Source organism: Pimephales promelas, chromosome 15 (genome assembly GCF_988280905.1).
Source record: "Pimephales promelas chromosome 15, fPimPro1.hap1.1, whole genome shotgun sequence".
In the NCBI taxonomy this organism is placed as follows: Eukaryota; Metazoa; Chordata; class Actinopteri; order Cypriniformes; family Leuciscidae; genus Pimephales; species Pimephales promelas.
In genome coordinates, this window is record NC_142783.1 from 10,804,891 (window position 1) to 10,823,193 (window position 18,303).

An 18,303-nucleotide genomic window follows, 5' to 3' on the forward strand; every position below is an offset into this window, starting at 1 on the left:
TAAAATTACCTGAACCTTGTTTCCGCCTTAGAATGAAATATAAAAAAGGTAATTGCGACTTTTTATCTCACAATTCTGACTCTTTATCTCAGAATTATGTGAAATGAAATCGCAATTGCGAGTTATAGTCAGAATTGTGAGATAAAAACATCCAATTCTGAGGGAAAAAGTCTATATAACACGTAATTATTAGTTTATATCGGAAAATTCTGAGAAAAGATGTTAACTTGCAATTTTGAGATAAAAAGTCGCAATTATCTTTACATTTTTTTTATTCTGTGGTGGGAACAAGCTTCCATAATTAACTAATGTTAACAAAAACAACTTTTGATTTGAATAATGTGATAAATGTTGAAATTAACATCAATTTAGATTAAATTCTGTAGAAGTATTGTTCATTGTTAATTCATGTTAACTAAAGCAATTAATTAATGAAAACTTAATGTAAAGAGTTACAGAATTATTCATTATCACTGTATTAGGCCCTTTATGACTTCACATCGTACATATACAATATTAATAAAGGTTCCAATGGATTTATGATTTTAATAATTATTGTGATGTACAGCACAGAAAGTGCATAGATCGGTTCACATAGAGAGAAAAAAATATAGAGAGATCAATAAATATGCTGTTGTTATAAAAACAGCAGATTGTTTTTTATTAGATCAGGTAATTTGGCAACTTTTTTTAGGCAAGCATGTATATGTTGGATTGTGCTCTAGATGTCATTGCTGCATCTGATCTATCTGTGTGCCTCATCAAAGAAGCATTAGAAAAAGTGTCTTTGCAATAAAAATCAAGCAATTATAAAAAGATGTAAACAGAAATAGCATTATGCGTGGAGATCAAATGATCCACATATACTGCACAGACACCGTGTGTGCAACACAAAGCCTTCCACTAAAACACATTTCAACAGCAGTGTCCTCATTTCTAGGATGAGGAAAATCTTCAGGTTTTCATTTGCTGTGTGCTTCTGGAGCGATCAGTATAGCAGTGTCTCTATCTGCAGGAGAACACAAACTATCAGCATTTCACTGCAAAAAACCCTCAGGATCACAACTCTCTTGCCATTTTTGTTGCTAAAAAAAGAACATTTCCAAACATCACACACAATAGAACATGCTAATGCTAAATACTGATATTCACCTGACTTTTCAGGAATGGGCATTCCTACAAACACAGGGTGACCTGTTAAACAACACAAAAAAAGTAAGATTTCTTTCTTAATTTTTGAGACAGCATAGAACATGAGAGAGCAAAATGTTCTTGTGTTCTAACTTCTATATATATATATATACTATTTTAACTATAATAAACTATGTTATATGACACCGTTTAAAAGTTTGGGGTCAAGAATAGTCTTTTAAATTTTGAGGAAATAGGATATGTGTCAGATCGGAGTCATGTGCGTCAGCTTGTAAAGTGACAGCCGCCTAATAAACCTGCTGCTGTCTGTGTCATTAATATTAATCAAATAACAAAAGACAAAGAGAAAAACACTCACTGCTCTTGACTGAATCACTTTTGTAGCTTTAATAAGATTCATCTATGTTTCATTTATAATATAAGCAGTGAAGACTGTGCAGTGTTCGATTTCAATTTCTGTATATTTACATGTTAGACCTGCTTGGAAATATTAAAGCACTGTTTACAAGGTTGTATGGGTCAAAAACAATGTCATTTTAGCAGGGCAGATAAAAAACCGGTCTGACTGGATCAGTAGAAAAAACCCTTAGCATTGACACCTGCTACATTAAAGGCACAGCTAAATGTGACAATTATTACAATGGGTTTATGTGAAGATTGTTTTAGTTTACGTTTACTTAAATCAAAAACTGTTATATTTTTAGCCTATTATTAAATGTTAAAAATTAACATTTAATAATAATGTTAATTATTTTTAAATAATTAATTTATTAATTATTTAATAAATTAATTAAATAATTAATTTAATTAATTAAGAGGGGGGGGGGTGCATTTAATGGAAACATCAGTATATTCTATATCCAGTAAATTATATGAGTCATTACTTGTGCTTACTTGATGTTGACTGTGTCTATGTAATATCTTTATGTTTTTAATGTTGTCTGTATGCAATGTTTTTACAGTTTTTATAATAACAACCTGCCAGGGACTCCAGATGAAAATTAGTCTTATGGCTAAATCTGGCTTATTTACATTTGGACATTGTCCTTATGTTCATTAATGTGCACTGTCCCTAATTAAATAAACTGGCCTTTAAAAATAAAAATCTGCCTTCTTCTATGAGACTTTAACAGGGACGTCCTGACTTATGCCCCCTGTATTTTAAAGAAGAACATTTATTTATTTACTATACATTATCCATTCACAGAGAAAATTGGTGTCCTTAAAGGTTAGATTTTTCCTCATTTTTGACTGAACAAGTTAAATATGCATCTGTTGGAGGAAAGAATAAATATTCACCGGAATCTCCAGGCTCTGGACAGGGAATAGGCTGTCCTGTTATTACTGTGTCATTGCCTGTGAATCACAAGTTACATTGTGCAAGTTACAATGTGCTTTTCTTTAATAACAATTGTTCTTAATGAGGAATTTCACCCAAAAAAAAAAAAAAAAAAAAAAAAAGATCCCATTATTTACTCTCCCTCAAGCCATCCTAGGTGTATATGACTTTCAGTCGAACATGAGCAGAGTAATATTTAATAATATCCTGGCTCTTCCAAGCTTTGTAATGGCATTGAATATTGCCAAAGTTTGTGAAACTCCAAAAAGTGCATCCATCCATTATAAAAATAATCCATACGGCTCCAGGGGGTTAATAAATGCCTTCTGAAGTGAAGCAATGTTTTTTGTAAGAAAAAATATCCACATCTTAAACTTTATCAACTATAATCACTGGCTTCCGGTAACAGCCGTACGTGCGCTCATGAGAGTTGAGTCCTGGCAGAAGAGTGACCTCTGACACAACGTAAGCTTAGACGCCTCTCACAAAAACCACTCTCTCGTGAATGCGTGTACGGCTGTTGCCAGAAGTCAGTGATAACAGTTTATAAAGTTATAAATATGAATATTTTTCTTACAACCATATTTTGCTTCACTTCAGAAGGCCTTTATTAACCCACTGGAGTCGTATTGGTTAATTTTAGGATTATTTAAAAAACTCAGGGACTGTTCAATGCTAGTCATATATACCTAGGATGGTTTGAGGGAGAGTTAATAATGGGATCATTTTACTTTTTGGGTGAATTATCCCTTAAAGCAGGATCCCTGGAAACTGGGAAACTCTGCAGTCTCCAAAGCTGAACACACGACAGCTCCTCACCTCTGTTCTCCTCCTCTGCCGCCAGCTCATCCGGATCCACATACTGAAAGTTTTCCTCTTGCTCTGAGGGGCCGCATTTTCCACAGCATAAACAACAGCAGCAGAAGCAGCAGCAACACGTGAAGATCATCCCTAACGCAAGGAGCGTCTGAACAAGGTCCGACAAAACAAAAAAAAGGGGATTATTATAGTGATCATGTGCGGTCACTGTGATTTTCCCAAGTAAGACATGGTCCTGGATCAACATTCCTGTCCCAAAATGTAGTCCTTACCTAATCCCTAACCCTAAAACTACCTCTAAAATCAGAGGGTAATGAAAGGTGAATAACACTGATGTTTAAAAGGTTAGTTCACCCAAAAATGAAAATTAAGTCATTAAAGGACAACTCCGGTGCAAAATGAACCTTTGGTCTAATTACACATTGTTACCCAGTCAATCGTTATCTGAGATTTGTTTTCATGATTGCTGAATGTAATAGTTTTATCTCTAAAAACAGTTTAGCCTATAACGCTAGTATAACGCTAGTAGATAGGGCATGTAGAGTAATGACAAATAAAAATCGCTTGTTATTACCACTAACAAGGCTCAAAATAGCCCCACAGTAACATGGTAGCATAATAAGGGTCCCTACATTCAAACCGAAGCATTGAGAACTTTGTCAGTGTTCATACAGTTTAATAAGAAGATATTTTATACACACAGTCAACTTCGCGAATACAGAAAGAAGCCATCTTTGAAAAATAGTCTCTACCAGTCGATCTACGAACGCCGATCCAAATGAGCTGAACTGTGCAGAATCTCATATGGTCCGTTGTTTTCGGAAGAAACACAAACACGAGCCGTTTTCTTCTCTCTAATGGGTTAGGACCTCAATATATTGCAGATATGCTCACTGAATATAAACCCAACAGATCACTCAGATCGTTAGGATCACATCAGCTAGAAATACCAAGGGTTCACTCTAAGCATGGAGAGTCTGCTTTTAGCTATTATGCCAGCCGCAGCTGGAACCAGCTTCCAGAAGAGATCAGGTGTGCTCCTACAGTAGTCACATTCAAATCAAGACTCAAAACACATCTGTTTAGCTGTGCATTTACTGAATGAGCACTGTGCCACTGTTCGTCCGACTGTTACTGCACTTCATTTTATTCTAAATTGTTTTAATTTACTGTATTTTATTTTCTGATTTCTTTTGATGATTTTAATTTCTTCTATGTAAAGCACTTTGAATTGCCATTGTGTATGAAATGTGCTATATAAATAAACTTGCCTTGCCTTGCCTTGCCTTGCCTCTTCAATATGTACACGTAGCCTACTGTTCACTCTCACTTTATCACCTTGTTCACATCTCACCAGCGCACTTGGATCAGCGTTCGTAGATCGACTGGTAGAGACTATTTTTCAAAGATGGCTTCTTCCTGTATTCGCGAAGTTGACTGTGTGTATAAAATATCTTCTTATTAAACTGTATGGACACTGACAAAGTTCTCAATGCTTCGGTTTGAATGTAGGGACCCTTATTATGCTGTCGTGTTAGTGTGGGGCTATTTTGAGCCTTGTTAGTGGTAATAACAAGCGATTTGTATTTGTCATTACTCTATGTCCTATCTACTAGCATTATACTAGCGTTATAGGCTAAACTGTTTTTAGAGATAAAACTATTTACATTCGGCTATCATGAAAACAAATCTCAGATAACGGTTGACTGGATAACAATGTGTAATTAGACCAAAGGTTAATTTTGTGCCGGAGTTCTCCTTTAATTACTCACCCCCATGCTGTACCAACCCCGTAAGACCTTCATTCATCTTCGGAACAAAAATGAAGATATTTATGATTAAATTTGAGAGGTGGATCACAGCTACATAGGCTGCCTAAGGGATTGAAACTTGACGGCCCAGAAAGTCATTGAAGAAAATGTTTAAATATTCCATGTGACAACAGTGGATCAACTATAAGTTTATCAAGCGACTGTGGGCCTGAATACTTCCTTGTAGGCCTGAGACGAGAGTTCAAGAGATTTCCACGGCGTCGTGGAAGTCTCTTGAACTCGTCTCAGGCCTACAAGGAAGAAAAGGAATAGTCGAATAAAGTCGTTATTTTTGTTTGTTTTTTCGCACAAAAAGTATTCTCGTCGCTTGATAAACTTATACTTGAGCCACTGTTGTCATATGGAATATTTAAACATTTTCTTCGATGACTTTCTGGGCTGTCAAGTTTCAATCCTTTAGGAGCCTATGTAGGACTGATCCACCTCTCAAATTTAATCATAAATATCTTCATTTGTGTTCCGAAGATGAACGAAGGTCTTACGGGGTTGGTGCATCATGGGGTTGAGTAATTAATGACTTAATTTTCATTTTTGGGTGAACTAACCCTTTAAAGGGCACATATCATGCAAAATACACTTTTTTTAGCCCTTAAATGCATTTTGTTATATATTTGGAGTGTTTATAAGTACAGAAAAGATGAAATTATTCTCTTCAGGTGCTTCGTTTATATCTTTATATTCTGTTTTGGTCATATTTTTCAACCTGTCCAGATTTTTATGTTCTCTATTACGTATTTTGAACAATTACGTCACAGTATTTGCAGCGGAACTGACAAATAAGGACATCGACAACCGGTCCAACACTTCGAGCAATCCGCTATTATTATTTCTCGCTCCGATTTTGTAGTCCAAGCTCAATGATGCAGAAGTTACGAGAGGGCTAGACAAAATGTTCGGTTGTTGGATGTAGTGACCTGAAGCACTTCAAGGATCCCCACTTCAACAACCTCCGCCAGTATAAAGAAGGGTTTGCCGATCGACTTCGTCTGAATGAGGGGTAAATTCCTTCTATCATTTAGCTGCTGTGTTTTCTGACGCTTTCTACACGTAAGTTATCATATTATTATCAATACAGATTTTTAGTGGTAAGATCAGACCGCAGTCATTTATCTTGTCAGTGTGCTTGTTTTAACAAGAGAAATAGTCGACTTTCACTAACAACACAACATAGTTAACTTAACGTTACATGCCCCTGCATCCATATGAAGACGTTGTTCTGCAGGTTCATCGTCGTCTTTTTCAAATCGCTCGCTCTGGCTCGAATATGTAAGGCTTGATGGACAAGTCTTCCGTTGTTGACATTTTGTTAACGGGTGACTAAAAATGTTCTTTGAAGCTATAGTAATCGTATATCTCTTATCAAACTACAATAATGGCCGAACACGGGGAGTTGAACCGACCGTGAACTCAGCGACCTGGAGAGCGGGCGGGGAAAGACGCAACTCCTTTTTATTTAAAGGGGCCGCTTTGAAACGGGTCGCTCACAGACGCACATCAGAAAAGGGGCCTGTGGAGCTATAATAATGAGGAATTCAGACCCAAGCATTGCAGTTATTGCAGCTTTATATAGACCACAAATGTATGATTTACAAGTAAAAATGAATGATTTAAAAGCATGATATGTACCCTTTAAGTACTTCACCCTGGTTCTAAGCCTAAACTTGACATAAACTGTAAACTTGTCCCTCAAATCTGATTGGTTGATTGGGATGTTGATCCAGGAACATGTGGAACTTGGTGAAATAACTTTCACCGATCAGGTCCATGCAATGGGCTGATTTACACTGCATGGTTCAAGTGACCCAAATCCGATTTTTTCCTCTCATGTGGCCGGTGAAAGTGTAAGCAGGAAAAAAAGCGCATGGATTCCTATTTTCTCGGATCGGATTCAGGCCTCACTCATATGTGGTAATAAATCGGATATGAATCGGATACGTGCATTTGCGTGTGCCATTTAAGCAGACAAATCAGAAATTCCCCAGTAAATGCAAGTCTTACGTCATTAAAAAAGTGACGTCAACTCAAGATACGTGGTTTACATGACTTATAGGCACGGTCACATGACTCAGCGCCGGCCCGAGCCTTTTGGGGGCCCTAAGCAGAATTTGATTTTGGGGCCCCTCCCACGACGCGGAGTCACCTGTGTTTGACGATTATTGACATAAATGTCACGCAAAAATGATACATTATAAATGAATACACTGAGGTTATGTTTTATAAAAAAATAGATGCCTACTTAAATAAAAAAGTTTGAAAACAGTCTTAAAACTGTCTCAAAACATATACAATAAATTATTTGCTAAAATTATGACAAAACTGAGAAATTAGAAACGTAAGAGCAATGATACTTTGGCCTATCCTCCTGGGACCCAGGAATAGACTTTTGTCCACTGTAGTGGACATTATATTTTAGTGTATTTCTCTGACACCATGCATGTCACATTTTTTTTCTGGATGTCCTGTAAAGAGCACATTCAGGGCAATACAGAGATACCAAATGTTTGGAGGTTTCACCATGAAAACAACTTCTCCTTGGTCTTTAAAAATGTCTAACATTAATTTAGTGATCAAATGTAGCACTCTTATTGAAATATGGTAATATATTGTAATTATAATTTAAATCTAACTACTTTTCAAATTGTATTTCATCAACCAACATCTCATGAAAATGTTATGGGGTTTCAAATGAAAAAAATGACTTTCCGTTACAGGGCATTGATTTCATTCATGTCCACTGTAGAGAACATCAGGACATAAATCATGTTTATCAGGCATTCTGGGAGACATAACAAGTGAATATGTAAATAAATTATACGTCAATATTCTTATGACATATTAGATATTATTATTAAAATGTTGCTTATTATTACGCCAATGCTTACACTTCTTTCCTCATTAAATGTTGCTCCAAGAACACATTAATGTGCAAATTAGATACAGTGTATAGATATTTTGCATTGAATGGGAATATTAATTTATGCCAATTTTACCCATATATTGCATAAAGTAAATTGGTGTATCAATTAATTCCATTATATCTTTCATAACATAGTTGATAATCATCTTTATACAAATTTTAGTTCCAAAAAATCCGGAAACCCCAAAATGTATTGGTGATTGGAAAAAAAATCCCATTGTTTTTGCCTACACATTGTATGTGTCACAGTTTCACTCCTCATTTGTGTTTCCCTGTCTGAGTTTCCTGCCACTGATCAGTCACCATGGACACCAATCACCTTCATCACAGCTGTTAGTCATTTGCTAATTATCTCTGTGTATTTAGTTCCTGCTTGTGCTCTGTCTGTGGTCCGGTATTGTTTGTATTGCTTTGATGTGTGCGTGCTCCCTTCGTCTTCTGGAATAAATCTACTGTTATTTGGACTTGCCAGCCTTTGTGAACTCTTTGGAACTTGCCTCACGCAGCATCGTGACAGAATACCGGACCTCACTAAGAACGCGCTTGTATTTTCCTTTTTGTTTTTCCCGTTTTCGTGTTCAGTGTTTTTGTTCCGTTTTCACCCCTGCATTCACCATGGACTTTCCGGCAGTAAAGCTCTTGTGCCTTGAGCAGGGAGAACGATCCCTCGAGGAACACTTAGAAGTGTTTTTGGATCTCGCCCATCAGACCACCTTCCCGGATGACTGCCTGTGCACGTTCCTGCAAGTCGGACTCAATGCTGCCACACGTGCACAGTTATCCGAGGAGGTTCCTCGAGGGAGCTTCATGTCATATGTGGAGTGGGTGCTGGCATCCTGCGGATCTGCGTTCACCGTCGAGGATGCCGCCAGCCCCATTTCCCAGCCAGTGCCCAGCCAGAACCACCCAGACGGCGAGGACTGTCGACCTGAGCCCACCACAGGTAGCGCAACGGAGACCGCCATGGAGACCGAGCAATGCGCGCCTGACCAGGTGTGTGAGCCGGCCGAGCCATCCATCGCTGAGGGAGTACTGGTGGACGTTGAGGGTTCGGAAGTAAGCCCCACCCACCCCTCCACTACTGAGAGTGTGTCTCTGGCTAAAACACCTTTTGATTTTGGAGATGAGATTTGTCTAGCTCCTGTTCTGTTACCCAAACCTGTCAATCCCGATCCTGTCATTCATCTGCCTGTCATGTTAGCCCCGCCCAACCTCCCTCTCCCACCACCTCTCCAAAACATCCCAAACACTATATTTTTTTTTGGTTTTTGCATTGGACTTCAGTCTCTTCCCCAGTCTCCAGCCATCTGTACCACCCAGTCATCTATGTCACCCTTCAGCCCCTCGGTACCACCTCTGCCTCTCAGTATCAGGGTACCACCTCGGACCTGTCGGGAGCCATCTTCTCCTGCCCAAGATGAACCCATAGCTCCGTCTAAAGCCTCGGTGCGCTCCGATCTGCTTCGAACTGTTGCCCTGGCTCCCGAACCTATGCTCCTTCCACCCTCGACCTCATCGTGGACCATCGGCCATTCGGTCTTGCCGGACTCCCTCGGCACGTCGGTTCCACCGAGGTCAGACGTCGCTTCACCTCCGCTGCGGACTTGCGAACCATCCGTTGCTCTCTGGTTCTCCACCCCTTCTGCTACGGCTTACTCCGCCCTACCTCAGGCTCCACCTCCGCCCTCGGTCGCTCCGGCTCGCCCTCAGACCTCCGGATCCCCACCTCGCTCTCAGGAGATTGTCGCTGCGGCTCCGTCGCGGTCACCTGGGTCTTCAGCATCTCTTCACGACCTCTGCTCATCGACTTCACGGTGGGTTTCTGCCTCGTCGTCGTCGCCTCCAGTCATCTCCATGGCGGTCTTCACTGCTTCTCCATGGCTCCTCCCTCCATCGACGCCGCCGTGGGGTACCATCTTGGTTGTAGCCTGGGCACCTTCCATCACCCATCTGCCAAAGGTCCTTCACTGGCTTTCTCCACGATCTGCACCACCCTGGAACCTTCAGTTCTGTCTCCTTCCTGTCATCCGTCCTCCTCCCGAACCTCCTCCAGCTTCTTCTGCCTACCCATGGCCATCTCCTCGCTCCGTGCCCTCGGCATTGCCTTGCCCACCTTCTAGACCTCCTCCATTCTTCCGTTACGGCGCGAGGTCGCGCCTATCGAGAGGGGGCGTTATGTCACAGTTTCACTCCTCATTTGTGTTTCCCTGTCTGAGTTTCCTGCCACTGATCAGTCACCATGGACACCAATCACCTTCATCACAGCTGTTAGTCATTTGTTAATTATCTCTGTGTATTTAGTTCCTGCTTGTGCTCTGTCTGTGGTCCGGTATTGTTTGTATTGCTTTGATGTGTGCGTGCTCCCTTCGTCTTCTGGAATAAATCTACTGTTATTTGGACTTGCCAGCCTTTGTGAACTCTTTGGAACTTGCCTCACGCAGCATCGTGACAGTATGTCATTTATTTTTAACAACTGAGTCCTGGTGTCCACTACAGAGGACAAAGTATTACATATGAATAAAATATAATTTTTCAAAAAGGTTTTTTTTTTTTTTTACCATTTGTTTATTATGCTCTAAACAATGTGATGACATGAAAAAAAACTAAATTAAAAAAAAAAAACTTTCTGGGTCTCAGCTATTGTTGAAAACTAAAAATATTACTAGCCTATTTCTCAACTGTCTCAATACAGAGTAACTATCCTCAAAATCTTTATTATTGTTATTATTATTATTATTGTAACAGACTTTGTTATATAGTACATGACATAATCAACACAGTCTGTTACTATAATACCGGTTATGATGTTCTGGCGCTCGTTGTATGTGTGTATGCAATGTATTTTCCCCCTCGGGGCTTGCCGTAGATGGGTCGTGTGCACTTGCTAGGCTACTGGAGTGTCGCGGGTGTTTGGAGATCTGATGTGTGGTATAATAAAGTGGAGAAGAGTTCAAACTGCTATGTTTATTATTTATTCAAACTGCTACCCTTACACCTTGAAGGATAAGTTCTCCTGCGGGCTATTTTCTCCAACTTAAACCGATACCGTGACTAGGCGCAGTTGCGCACGAATTGTCTATGCACGCGCGAGGTGTCTAGAAGATTATGCGTATGACTTAAACGCTGGCAGACAGAGCAGCAGTTGTAACTTGTAGGCAGGTATATTGACCATTAAATCAGAATTTTGTTGTCTTGAACTATTCATTCAGTCATATTCATTCATTCATTGATTTATGTCACTTGTTTAAGTCATCTAAAAAAATAAAAATAAAAAATAACCTCGATTAGGGGGCCCCCTGGTGGCCAGGGGGCCCCAAGCAGCCGCTTAGTTCGCTTATGCCTCGGGCCGGCCCTGACATGACTTATAGGCGCGATGGAGGGCGAAGATACACACAGTGGAGCAATGCGAAGGTTTAATCTCTTTTGAGTGTTTGGGGTGAAGAGACAAAAATGCGGGCAAAAATACAGGGTTGTTGCAGAAATAAATCCGTGTTTGAAGACAAGAGATATGGGGATATGTGCTCCATACAAGACCAGCTGACTTTTTTGCTGATTTCTCAAAATATGGTGGAAAAGCAAAACACTGGGTAATTTTATTCGCATCTGCATCCATTGCATTTCGTGCAGTTTTACTCCCTTTTCCAGGTCTGAACATCTACATTTGGTAGTTTCAGCAGTGTATGGTGTAAATGCAAAAATCGGATATATCCGGAATCGGATGTAGTCTTTGGGCATCAAGACCTGCAGTGTAAAGGCAGCCTTATTTACATGACTAAAAGCAAAGAACATAGACAGATTTGCATGCACACAAATGATTCACCTTAAACCAGCACTTGTTCATGAGGAAGTAGTATTTAACGCTGTCCTCTCCGAACTGGTCTGCGATGTAGAGGCCCATGGAGCCGTACTTGTCGTAGATCTCTCTTTTGGTGTCGTCGTGGAGGATGGTGTTGGCATTGTTGATCTCTTTGAACTTCTCTGACGCTTCTGGGTTGTTAGGGTTCTTGTCTGGATGATACTTCAGCGCCAGTTTTCTTTTAGTGAGGATTTAGAAACACAAAGCCTTTCAGGGATGTTGCATTTATGATTTCCTGTCCTGACGCGTTATTTATCTAGCAATACCCTTTTCGATTAGCAAAACATATTTGGATTGTTTTCAATAATAATTCAACAAAAGAGTTGCATTATTTGATCAAACATACCTGTATGCTTTCTTAATATCATCAGATGACGCTCCTTTCTCCAGGCCTAATGTCTTGTATAAACTCTCTCCGGCTCTGGATAGCTTGCGTTGAGGTCGGCTTGGATCTGCCATTGTTAAATTCTGCTAAAACAATCAATATCAGAAGTGGCATGACTGAGTCATTTTTAGCTCTACTCCGTGAACCTTAAAGGAAATCAGCCATCTTGTTTGAGTTCACCAGAGTTAAAGGACATGAAGAGGTGGACAAACCTTATTGATTCTTGCTGAATCTCAAACGTGCAGCGCAACACAAGAATGAACCTCATGGTTCTTGCTGAAGCTCAAACATGCTGCTTAACATAAGAATTAACCTCATTGGTTCTTGAGGAACCTCAAACATGCTGCGCGACACAAGAATGAACCTCATTGGTTCTTGCTAAAGCTCAAAGTGCTGCGTAACATGAGAATGAACCTCATTGGTACATGCTGAAGCTCAAAGTGCTGTGTAACACAATAATGAACCTCATTGGTTCTTGCTGAAGCTCAAACATGATGCGTAACACGAGAATGAACCTCATTGGTTCTTGCTGAACCTCAAATATGCTGCTTAACATAAGAATTAACCACATTGGTTCTTGAGGAACCTCAAACGTGCTGCGCGACACAAGAATGAACCTCATTGGTTCTTGCTGAAGCTCAAAGTGCTGCACAACACAAGAATGAACCTCATTGGTTCTTGAGGAACCTCAAACATGCTGCGTAACACGAGAATGAACCTCATTGTAAAGTGCTGTGTAACACAAGAATGAACCTCATTGGTTCTTGCAGAAGCTCAAACATGATGCGTAACACGAGAATGAACCTCATTGGTTCATGCTGAAGCTCAAACGTGATGCGTAACACAAGAATGAACCTCATTTCTTGCTGAAGCTCAAACATGCTGCTTAACATAAGAATTTGCCTCATTGTTTTTTTTTTGCTGAAGCTCAAATATGCTGCTTAACACAAGAATGAACCTCATTGTGATTATTAACAGAACTTTCATTTTTAGGTTATTTATCTTAACATTATTGAATGTCTTAACTACAATTAGCTTGTAAGATAAATTGCTTTCTTACGTTTTCTATTCATGTTCAATTTCTTTGTACCAAAAATGTGGTTCATGACATGTGAGCTCAGGTCCATTAAATAGGATCATTTTAACAGGTACAACGTCCAAATACAATAATGTATTGGTAAATTAAATAAACATTAACTGAGATTAAATGCTTTACAAGTATTTACATTTCATGTTAACAAATTGAAACTTGTAAGTGCTACCAAAAATAGCACAAGCACACTTTGTATATTATTGGATTATCCGATTGCTACAACTGTGTGAGTTTGAAGAAATTACTTCACAAAATGCACCAACGCCCAATATTTGAAGGGAAAGACGCTAAAGTAAATATGACATAGCCTACAAGTGCGCACAATTAGGGCGATTATTTTTATATAGGCCTATTTAAACAAATGTATATATATATATATATAACGTTATATATATACAACAAATCACGTAACATTTCACTAGTATTTATTAAGAGATTAAAATATTCACAAGGTTAGCAATTCATCACCAGCAAGAATATTGAATTTACCGATATCTGTATTTCCGCAGACAACATTACTAGCCTAACGTTACCTATTTCCATTTTCAGCTCATTGAAGTTACGCTTATTTGAGCTCAGGCCTGTAGGAGATCATAACTTGACTGAAATCATTATAGGCTAACGATTCATGAAATCGATCACTTACCGTTTAAGAAGAAAAGCTGATGTTTGATAAAGTTGCGTGTGTATTCATTTCTGATTATATTTACAGCGTATTTACATAAAGTTGATCCATTGATCATGAGCAGCAGAGTTTACTTTAGACCAGGAAGTAGGAAATAAAGTTTCTCTTACGTCAAAGTACGAAAAGTCATTGCCAGAGAGCAGCCGTGAACTAGTAAAAACAGGCTGTGTGTGTGTGAGAGAGAGTGTGTCTGAGAAATCCAGCGCACCAGTTAGAAAAACACAAGTATTTACCGGTAAGTAACGTTAGTTAGCTACAATTAGGACATGTGTATCTAGGTTGTTGACAAATAACACAAACTGTCTTTTTATTTTAACATTAAATTTTATAGTAGTAGAAATCAGTATGTAGGGCCCATACGATTAAAAGTCCAAATATTCCATTCTTTTAATTAATACGAGGTAATGCATAGTAATTATTCAAAGATTTAAGAAAAAAACGTTCCTTAATGTCTATGCTTTTTAGAGATCACAGTTTGTTCTCATTACATAGTTAAGCCCCATAATAAAAACATTAAGCAATATTTAAGTTTTTTTGTGTGGCTGTAATAAAAAATAGTGACAAATCCTTCCTTCACAGATTATTTGACCCCATAAGAATGAATGGGAAATGGTGGCAAGTTGATTTTTATTTATTTTTTTGTCCATTAAAAAACAAAAATAATAAAAAATCTAGCACAATCCAGAACAAACACACACAGAAGTGCAAAACAAATAATGAATTTATAACAGCCTTTTTCTTATTCCGAATGAAAATCCTGATATTAAAATAAAAATTCTTCAAAGATTTACTTTTGTTTTTAACTTTTCCCCCTCCTGTCCACCTTACTAACTTGAATTGTTGCCAAATCTGACACTTTTGAATACAAACTTGAAAATTGAAATAAAAGTGTTTGTATATATACCTGAATACATACTGAAGCAAACTGACTTTAAATGGGACTATCCAGGGGACCAGTTAATTTGCTCCATATATAAAGCAAGAAGGCCATCTAGTGGTAATCTAGAGTCATTTAATCTCATGTTTTATTTTTTGTCGAGGTCGGCAGAGATACCTAATGTGAGATTTCTTTGCTGAGTTAACAGTCATTTTGTGTTTTAGTGAAATAATGAAGAAAGCTTGTTAGTATATTTTTAGGGCTTCAGGTCATTCTGACCCACGAGGGAAGGATTTGTTGCAGGTTCAGGAGGAGAGGATGAGGGTAAATGGAATAACAGGTGTTAGGAAGATTCAAACCTCTTTCAACATTTGCTCTCATTCATCTAATATAGGAACTTTCCAATACTTAACATTGACGGCAGTTTTGTAAGTGGTCATAAATCAAATCTGCTGCTAAGTTGCTCTATGAAAACGCATAGATGTTATTCTCAATGCCGCTGCACAGGGGCTGATCAGGTGATGCTACTGACGCTATTCCATAATAATACTGTGATCAAAAAGTTCCAATTTTGATAATGATTTTCCCAATATTCTTGTTGGCCTCCATGTGTTGATGAGCCATTTCAACATCTTCCATGTTGAACATGCTGTCAATCACAGGCCGCAGAGAAGGATCTGTCGACTGGAAGTGTGGCAAAACCTGCTCGGTGAAACTCCTGACCAGCTCTGCTTTATACTAGAAATAAAGACACAATCATTCATACAAAGCGTGTAACCAAACTGAGGATTATACATCATTAAAGGAGTTAAAACAAGCCAAAATTAACAGCATTATGGGTTGGAGTGACTTGAGGTTTGAAAAAATAATGACATAATGACACCATTTTGGGGTGAACTATGTGGTTTACATCAATTTATCAATAAAAATGAATTCCTTTGCGATGTATTCTGGAAAAAAATCCTCTTACCTCTAAACTTCTGTTTCTGAGGAGACTGCAAAGCAGATGTCCTCTTTTCCTCAAAAGCTTGCCAAACAAGTCTCCGTCTGCTGTTTTACCTCCCAATGCACCATAAAGCACCCATCGTCCATCCATTGCAAGGCTACAAATGTTCTTCTCCCAAAAAGATCCACCAACGCAGTCCAGAATCACATCGACTCCCTTCCCTAAAGGAAAATACACAATTCATTTCATTGCATTCATTGCAACATTTAACAAAGATATTTAGTGTACTAAAATGATTGACCTTCAGTGAATTGCAGCACTTTTTCTGAGAAATCCTCCTCTTTGTAATTGATTCCCAGAGCTGCTCCAATGTGCTCTGCAAATGTTAACTTTTCAGGGCTCCCTGTTGTTACTACTGGAATGGCACGACATAAGCGAACCAGCTGAATGGCAGCGGTGCCGACTCCACTCGCTCCAGCATGAATCAATACCGTCTCATTCGGCTTCACTTTGGCTAAAAAAAAAAAGGCAGCATATGGGAATATGGTGGGCATAAAAAGCATTCATAAGCTGACATTGTTACCTATGAAGTGCAGAAGTTGGTAGGCAGTCAGCCAGGCCTCAGGAAGAGCTGCGGCTTGATGAAGATTGAGGTTTGACGGAACAGGCATGATGAGTTCTTCTGGAACAGCAACATATTCCGCATAGCCGCCTCCTCCGAGCAAAGCCATCACTTTACTTCCCAGCATCCAGTTCCCCTTGACCCCAGGACCGATGTCAGCGATCACCCCGCTGGCCTCCAGTCCCAAGGTTTCACTCTCTCCAGGGGGAGGTGGGTAAAGACCCTTCTTCTGCATGTCAATTAAAAACTGCCATCAGTGCGGTTGAATTTGACCAGGACACAAACTTGGGCAGGATTTGTGGTTCACCTGTAGAAGATCAGCTCTGTTTAAAGCGGTAGCGGACACTCTGATGAGGAGCTGGCCATCTTTGGGTTCAGGCCGAGGAACATGTTTCACACCCAGTTTCCCAGCCTCGTCAACACAAACTGCCTGCATTGACTAGAAAATGAGAAGAAATACAAGCTATCATGCTTTTTTATATCTAACATTATTTTGTTTGTTTCCCTCTGTTATACTTTGGCAATATTCAAAGTTTATCATGCCAATACAGTAATATTATGACAGTAATAAGGGGGGGGGGGGGGGTGAAGCAATTTGAACAACTTTAAAACACTCTGGAGAACACTCTTAAATTTTCACTTACTGTTTTCTCTTCGGATATTTCGGACTAACAACATAAACAGGATGCTTTCCTTTTAATAAAAAACACAAACGTGAATTAAAAACACAAACGTGTTTGTGTCCTAAAATTAAAAACACAAACGTGAATTAAAAGTGAAGCTTTATAACACACACAACACTAATGCAACCTAATTTGAGATACACACGATTGAAATGAGTGACTTTTATTTACACCAGTCTGATTTTCTGCGCAATTTCGACGCACATATGATATGAACTAGATCAACTATTCCGTGCGTTGACGAAAACAAAACCTAAAGCAGTGGCACTGACAACTCATAGGCTATATACATATCACTGTTATCATAGTTTGTTTTTGTAGTGAATTCACAAATTATGACATAACATCGACTGTCAAATCTCTGTTGTCTGACTACATTAATATTTTAAACAGCTCAAATTTACACTTATTGTGGAAGAAAACAGCAACAAACTCAAGTTTACGCTTTTTTAAAATTAAACTTACTTCATAAAAGTACTCCTTTAAATCGCTGTTTTATTGTGAATGTAAAGTTAGTTGATTGGACGTTGGCATAGTAAAAGTAAAAGGTACGTTGGTCTGACTCTGACTGAACTGAACATAAACTGTCGTAAAATGCTAGTACCTCCCATATTTAAAAATCCTATGGCAACCATTCAGTCAAAAATACGATTGTTACTATAATGAAAGTATATTCTAACGAACCAAGTTCTAAAAGAAAACAGTCTGTAAGTTTCTTTCAGCTTTGAGACGGTTTAAAGGAGATTACAAACGAATTTACGTTTCTGTGGTAATGCTAATCTTCAGTAATAATAACCTTAGTAACTATGGTATTTTAGGGTAAACTATAGTTACTATGGAATATTATAAGAGTAAATTTATATATTTCACAATAGTGATAGTTCACCCAAAATTAAAATTCTGTCATTCTCATCACTTCAAAAGATATTTTGAAGAACAAAACAATTGATGGGCCCCATTGACTTCTACAGAAAAAAACAATACTGCAATTATGTAAATCAATGAGGTTCATCAACTGTTTGGTTACCCATATTCTTCAAAATATCTTCCTTTGTGTTCATACAGTAAATGAAAGAAATTCACACAATAAATGATAA

General features: G+C 38.7%; 3 protein-coding genes across 5 annotated transcripts; 1 reads left to right on the plus strand and 2 right to left on the minus strand.

The window, feature by feature from the left end:
- Nucleotides 1-826: 826 nt before the first annotated feature.
- Nucleotides 827-14,178, minus strand: dnajc5gb (DnaJ heat shock protein family (Hsp40) member C5 gamma b). Of its 2 annotated transcripts, none has more exons than XM_089120116.1 (7): nt 14,040-14,178; nt 12,262-12,386; nt 11,880-12,093; nt 3,311-3,458; nt 2,452-2,508; nt 1,153-1,194; nt 827-1,009 (listed from the first exon to the last, which is right to left on the minus strand). In XM_089120116.1, exons 2-7 carry the CDS (start codon nt 12,372-12,374, stop codon nt 963-965), a joined length of 621 nt encoding a protein of 206 aa, XP_088976242.1. In that variant the 5' UTR covers nt 12,375-12,386; nt 14,040-14,178; the 3' UTR covers nt 827-962. The 2 variants fall into 2 exon arrangements, with proteins under 2 accessions (XP_088976242.1, XP_088976241.1); XM_089120115.1 differs by having other exon boundaries at nt 12,262-12,383; nt 14,040-14,172.
- On the plus strand, nt 8,543-10,432 carry LOC148973477 (uncharacterized). Its single transcript, XM_089120112.1, has one exon. It carries the CDS (start codon nt 8,675-8,677, stop codon nt 10,340-10,342), a length of 1,668 nt encoding a protein of 555 aa, XP_088976238.1. The 5' UTR covers nt 8,543-8,674; the 3' UTR covers nt 10,343-10,432.
- Nucleotides 14,179-15,361: 1,183 nt separating the features above from the next.
- On the minus strand, nt 15,362-17,798 carry tp53i3 (tumor protein p53 inducible protein 3). 2 transcript variants are annotated; one of them, XM_089120113.1, is made up of 7 exons: nt 17,672-17,798; nt 17,168-17,216; nt 16,831-16,962; nt 16,485-16,752; nt 16,203-16,415; nt 15,926-16,122; nt 15,362-15,693 (listed from the first exon to the last, which is right to left on the minus strand). In XM_089120113.1, the coding sequence occupies exons 3-7, from the start codon at nt 16,957-16,959 to the stop codon at nt 15,511-15,513; spliced, it is 990 nt and encodes a 329-aa protein (XP_088976239.1). In that variant the 5' UTR covers nt 16,960-16,962; nt 17,168-17,216; nt 17,672-17,798; the 3' UTR covers nt 15,362-15,510. The 2 variants fall into 2 exon arrangements, with proteins under 2 accessions (XP_088976239.1, XP_088976240.1); XM_089120114.1 differs by lacking the exon at nt 17,672-17,798 and adding an exon at nt 17,352-17,378.
- Between the last annotated feature and the right edge of the window lie 505 nt (nt 17,799-18,303).

What these genes read in the sequence shown, in the direction of transcription:
- LOC148973477 (XM_089120112.1), top strand. Translation starts at nt 8,675, where the DNA reads ATGGACTTTCCGGCAGTAAAGCTCTTGTGCCTTGAGCAGGGAGAACGA.
- dnajc5gb (XM_089120116.1), bottom strand. Translation starts at nt 12,374, where the DNA reads ATGGCAGATCCAAGCCGACCTCAACGCAAGCTATCCAGAGCCGGAGAG. An exon ending in GGCAGAGGAGGAGAACAGAG is followed by an intron (nt 2,509 to 3,310) that starts GTGAGGAGCTGT and finishes TGTGATTCACAG; the next exon opens with GCAATGACACAGTAATAACA. An exon ending in TCCAGAGCCTGGAGATTCCG is followed by an intron (nt 1,195 to 2,451) that starts GTGAATATTTAT and finishes GTTGTTTAACAG; the next exon opens with GTCACCCTGTGTTTGTAGGA.
- tp53i3 (XM_089120113.1), bottom strand. Translation starts at nt 16,959, where the DNA reads ATGCAGGCAGTTTGTGTTGACGAGGCTGGGAAACTGGGTGTGAAACAT. An exon ending in CCAACTTCTGCACTTCATAG is followed by an intron (nt 16,416 to 16,484) that starts GTAACAATGTCA and finishes TTTTTTTTTTAG; the next exon opens with CCAAAGTGAAGCCGAATGAG. An exon ending in AGTGCTGCAATTCACTGAAG is followed by an intron (nt 16,123 to 16,202) that starts GTCAATCATTTT and finishes ATTTTCCTTTAG; the next exon opens with GGAAGGGAGTCGATGTGATT.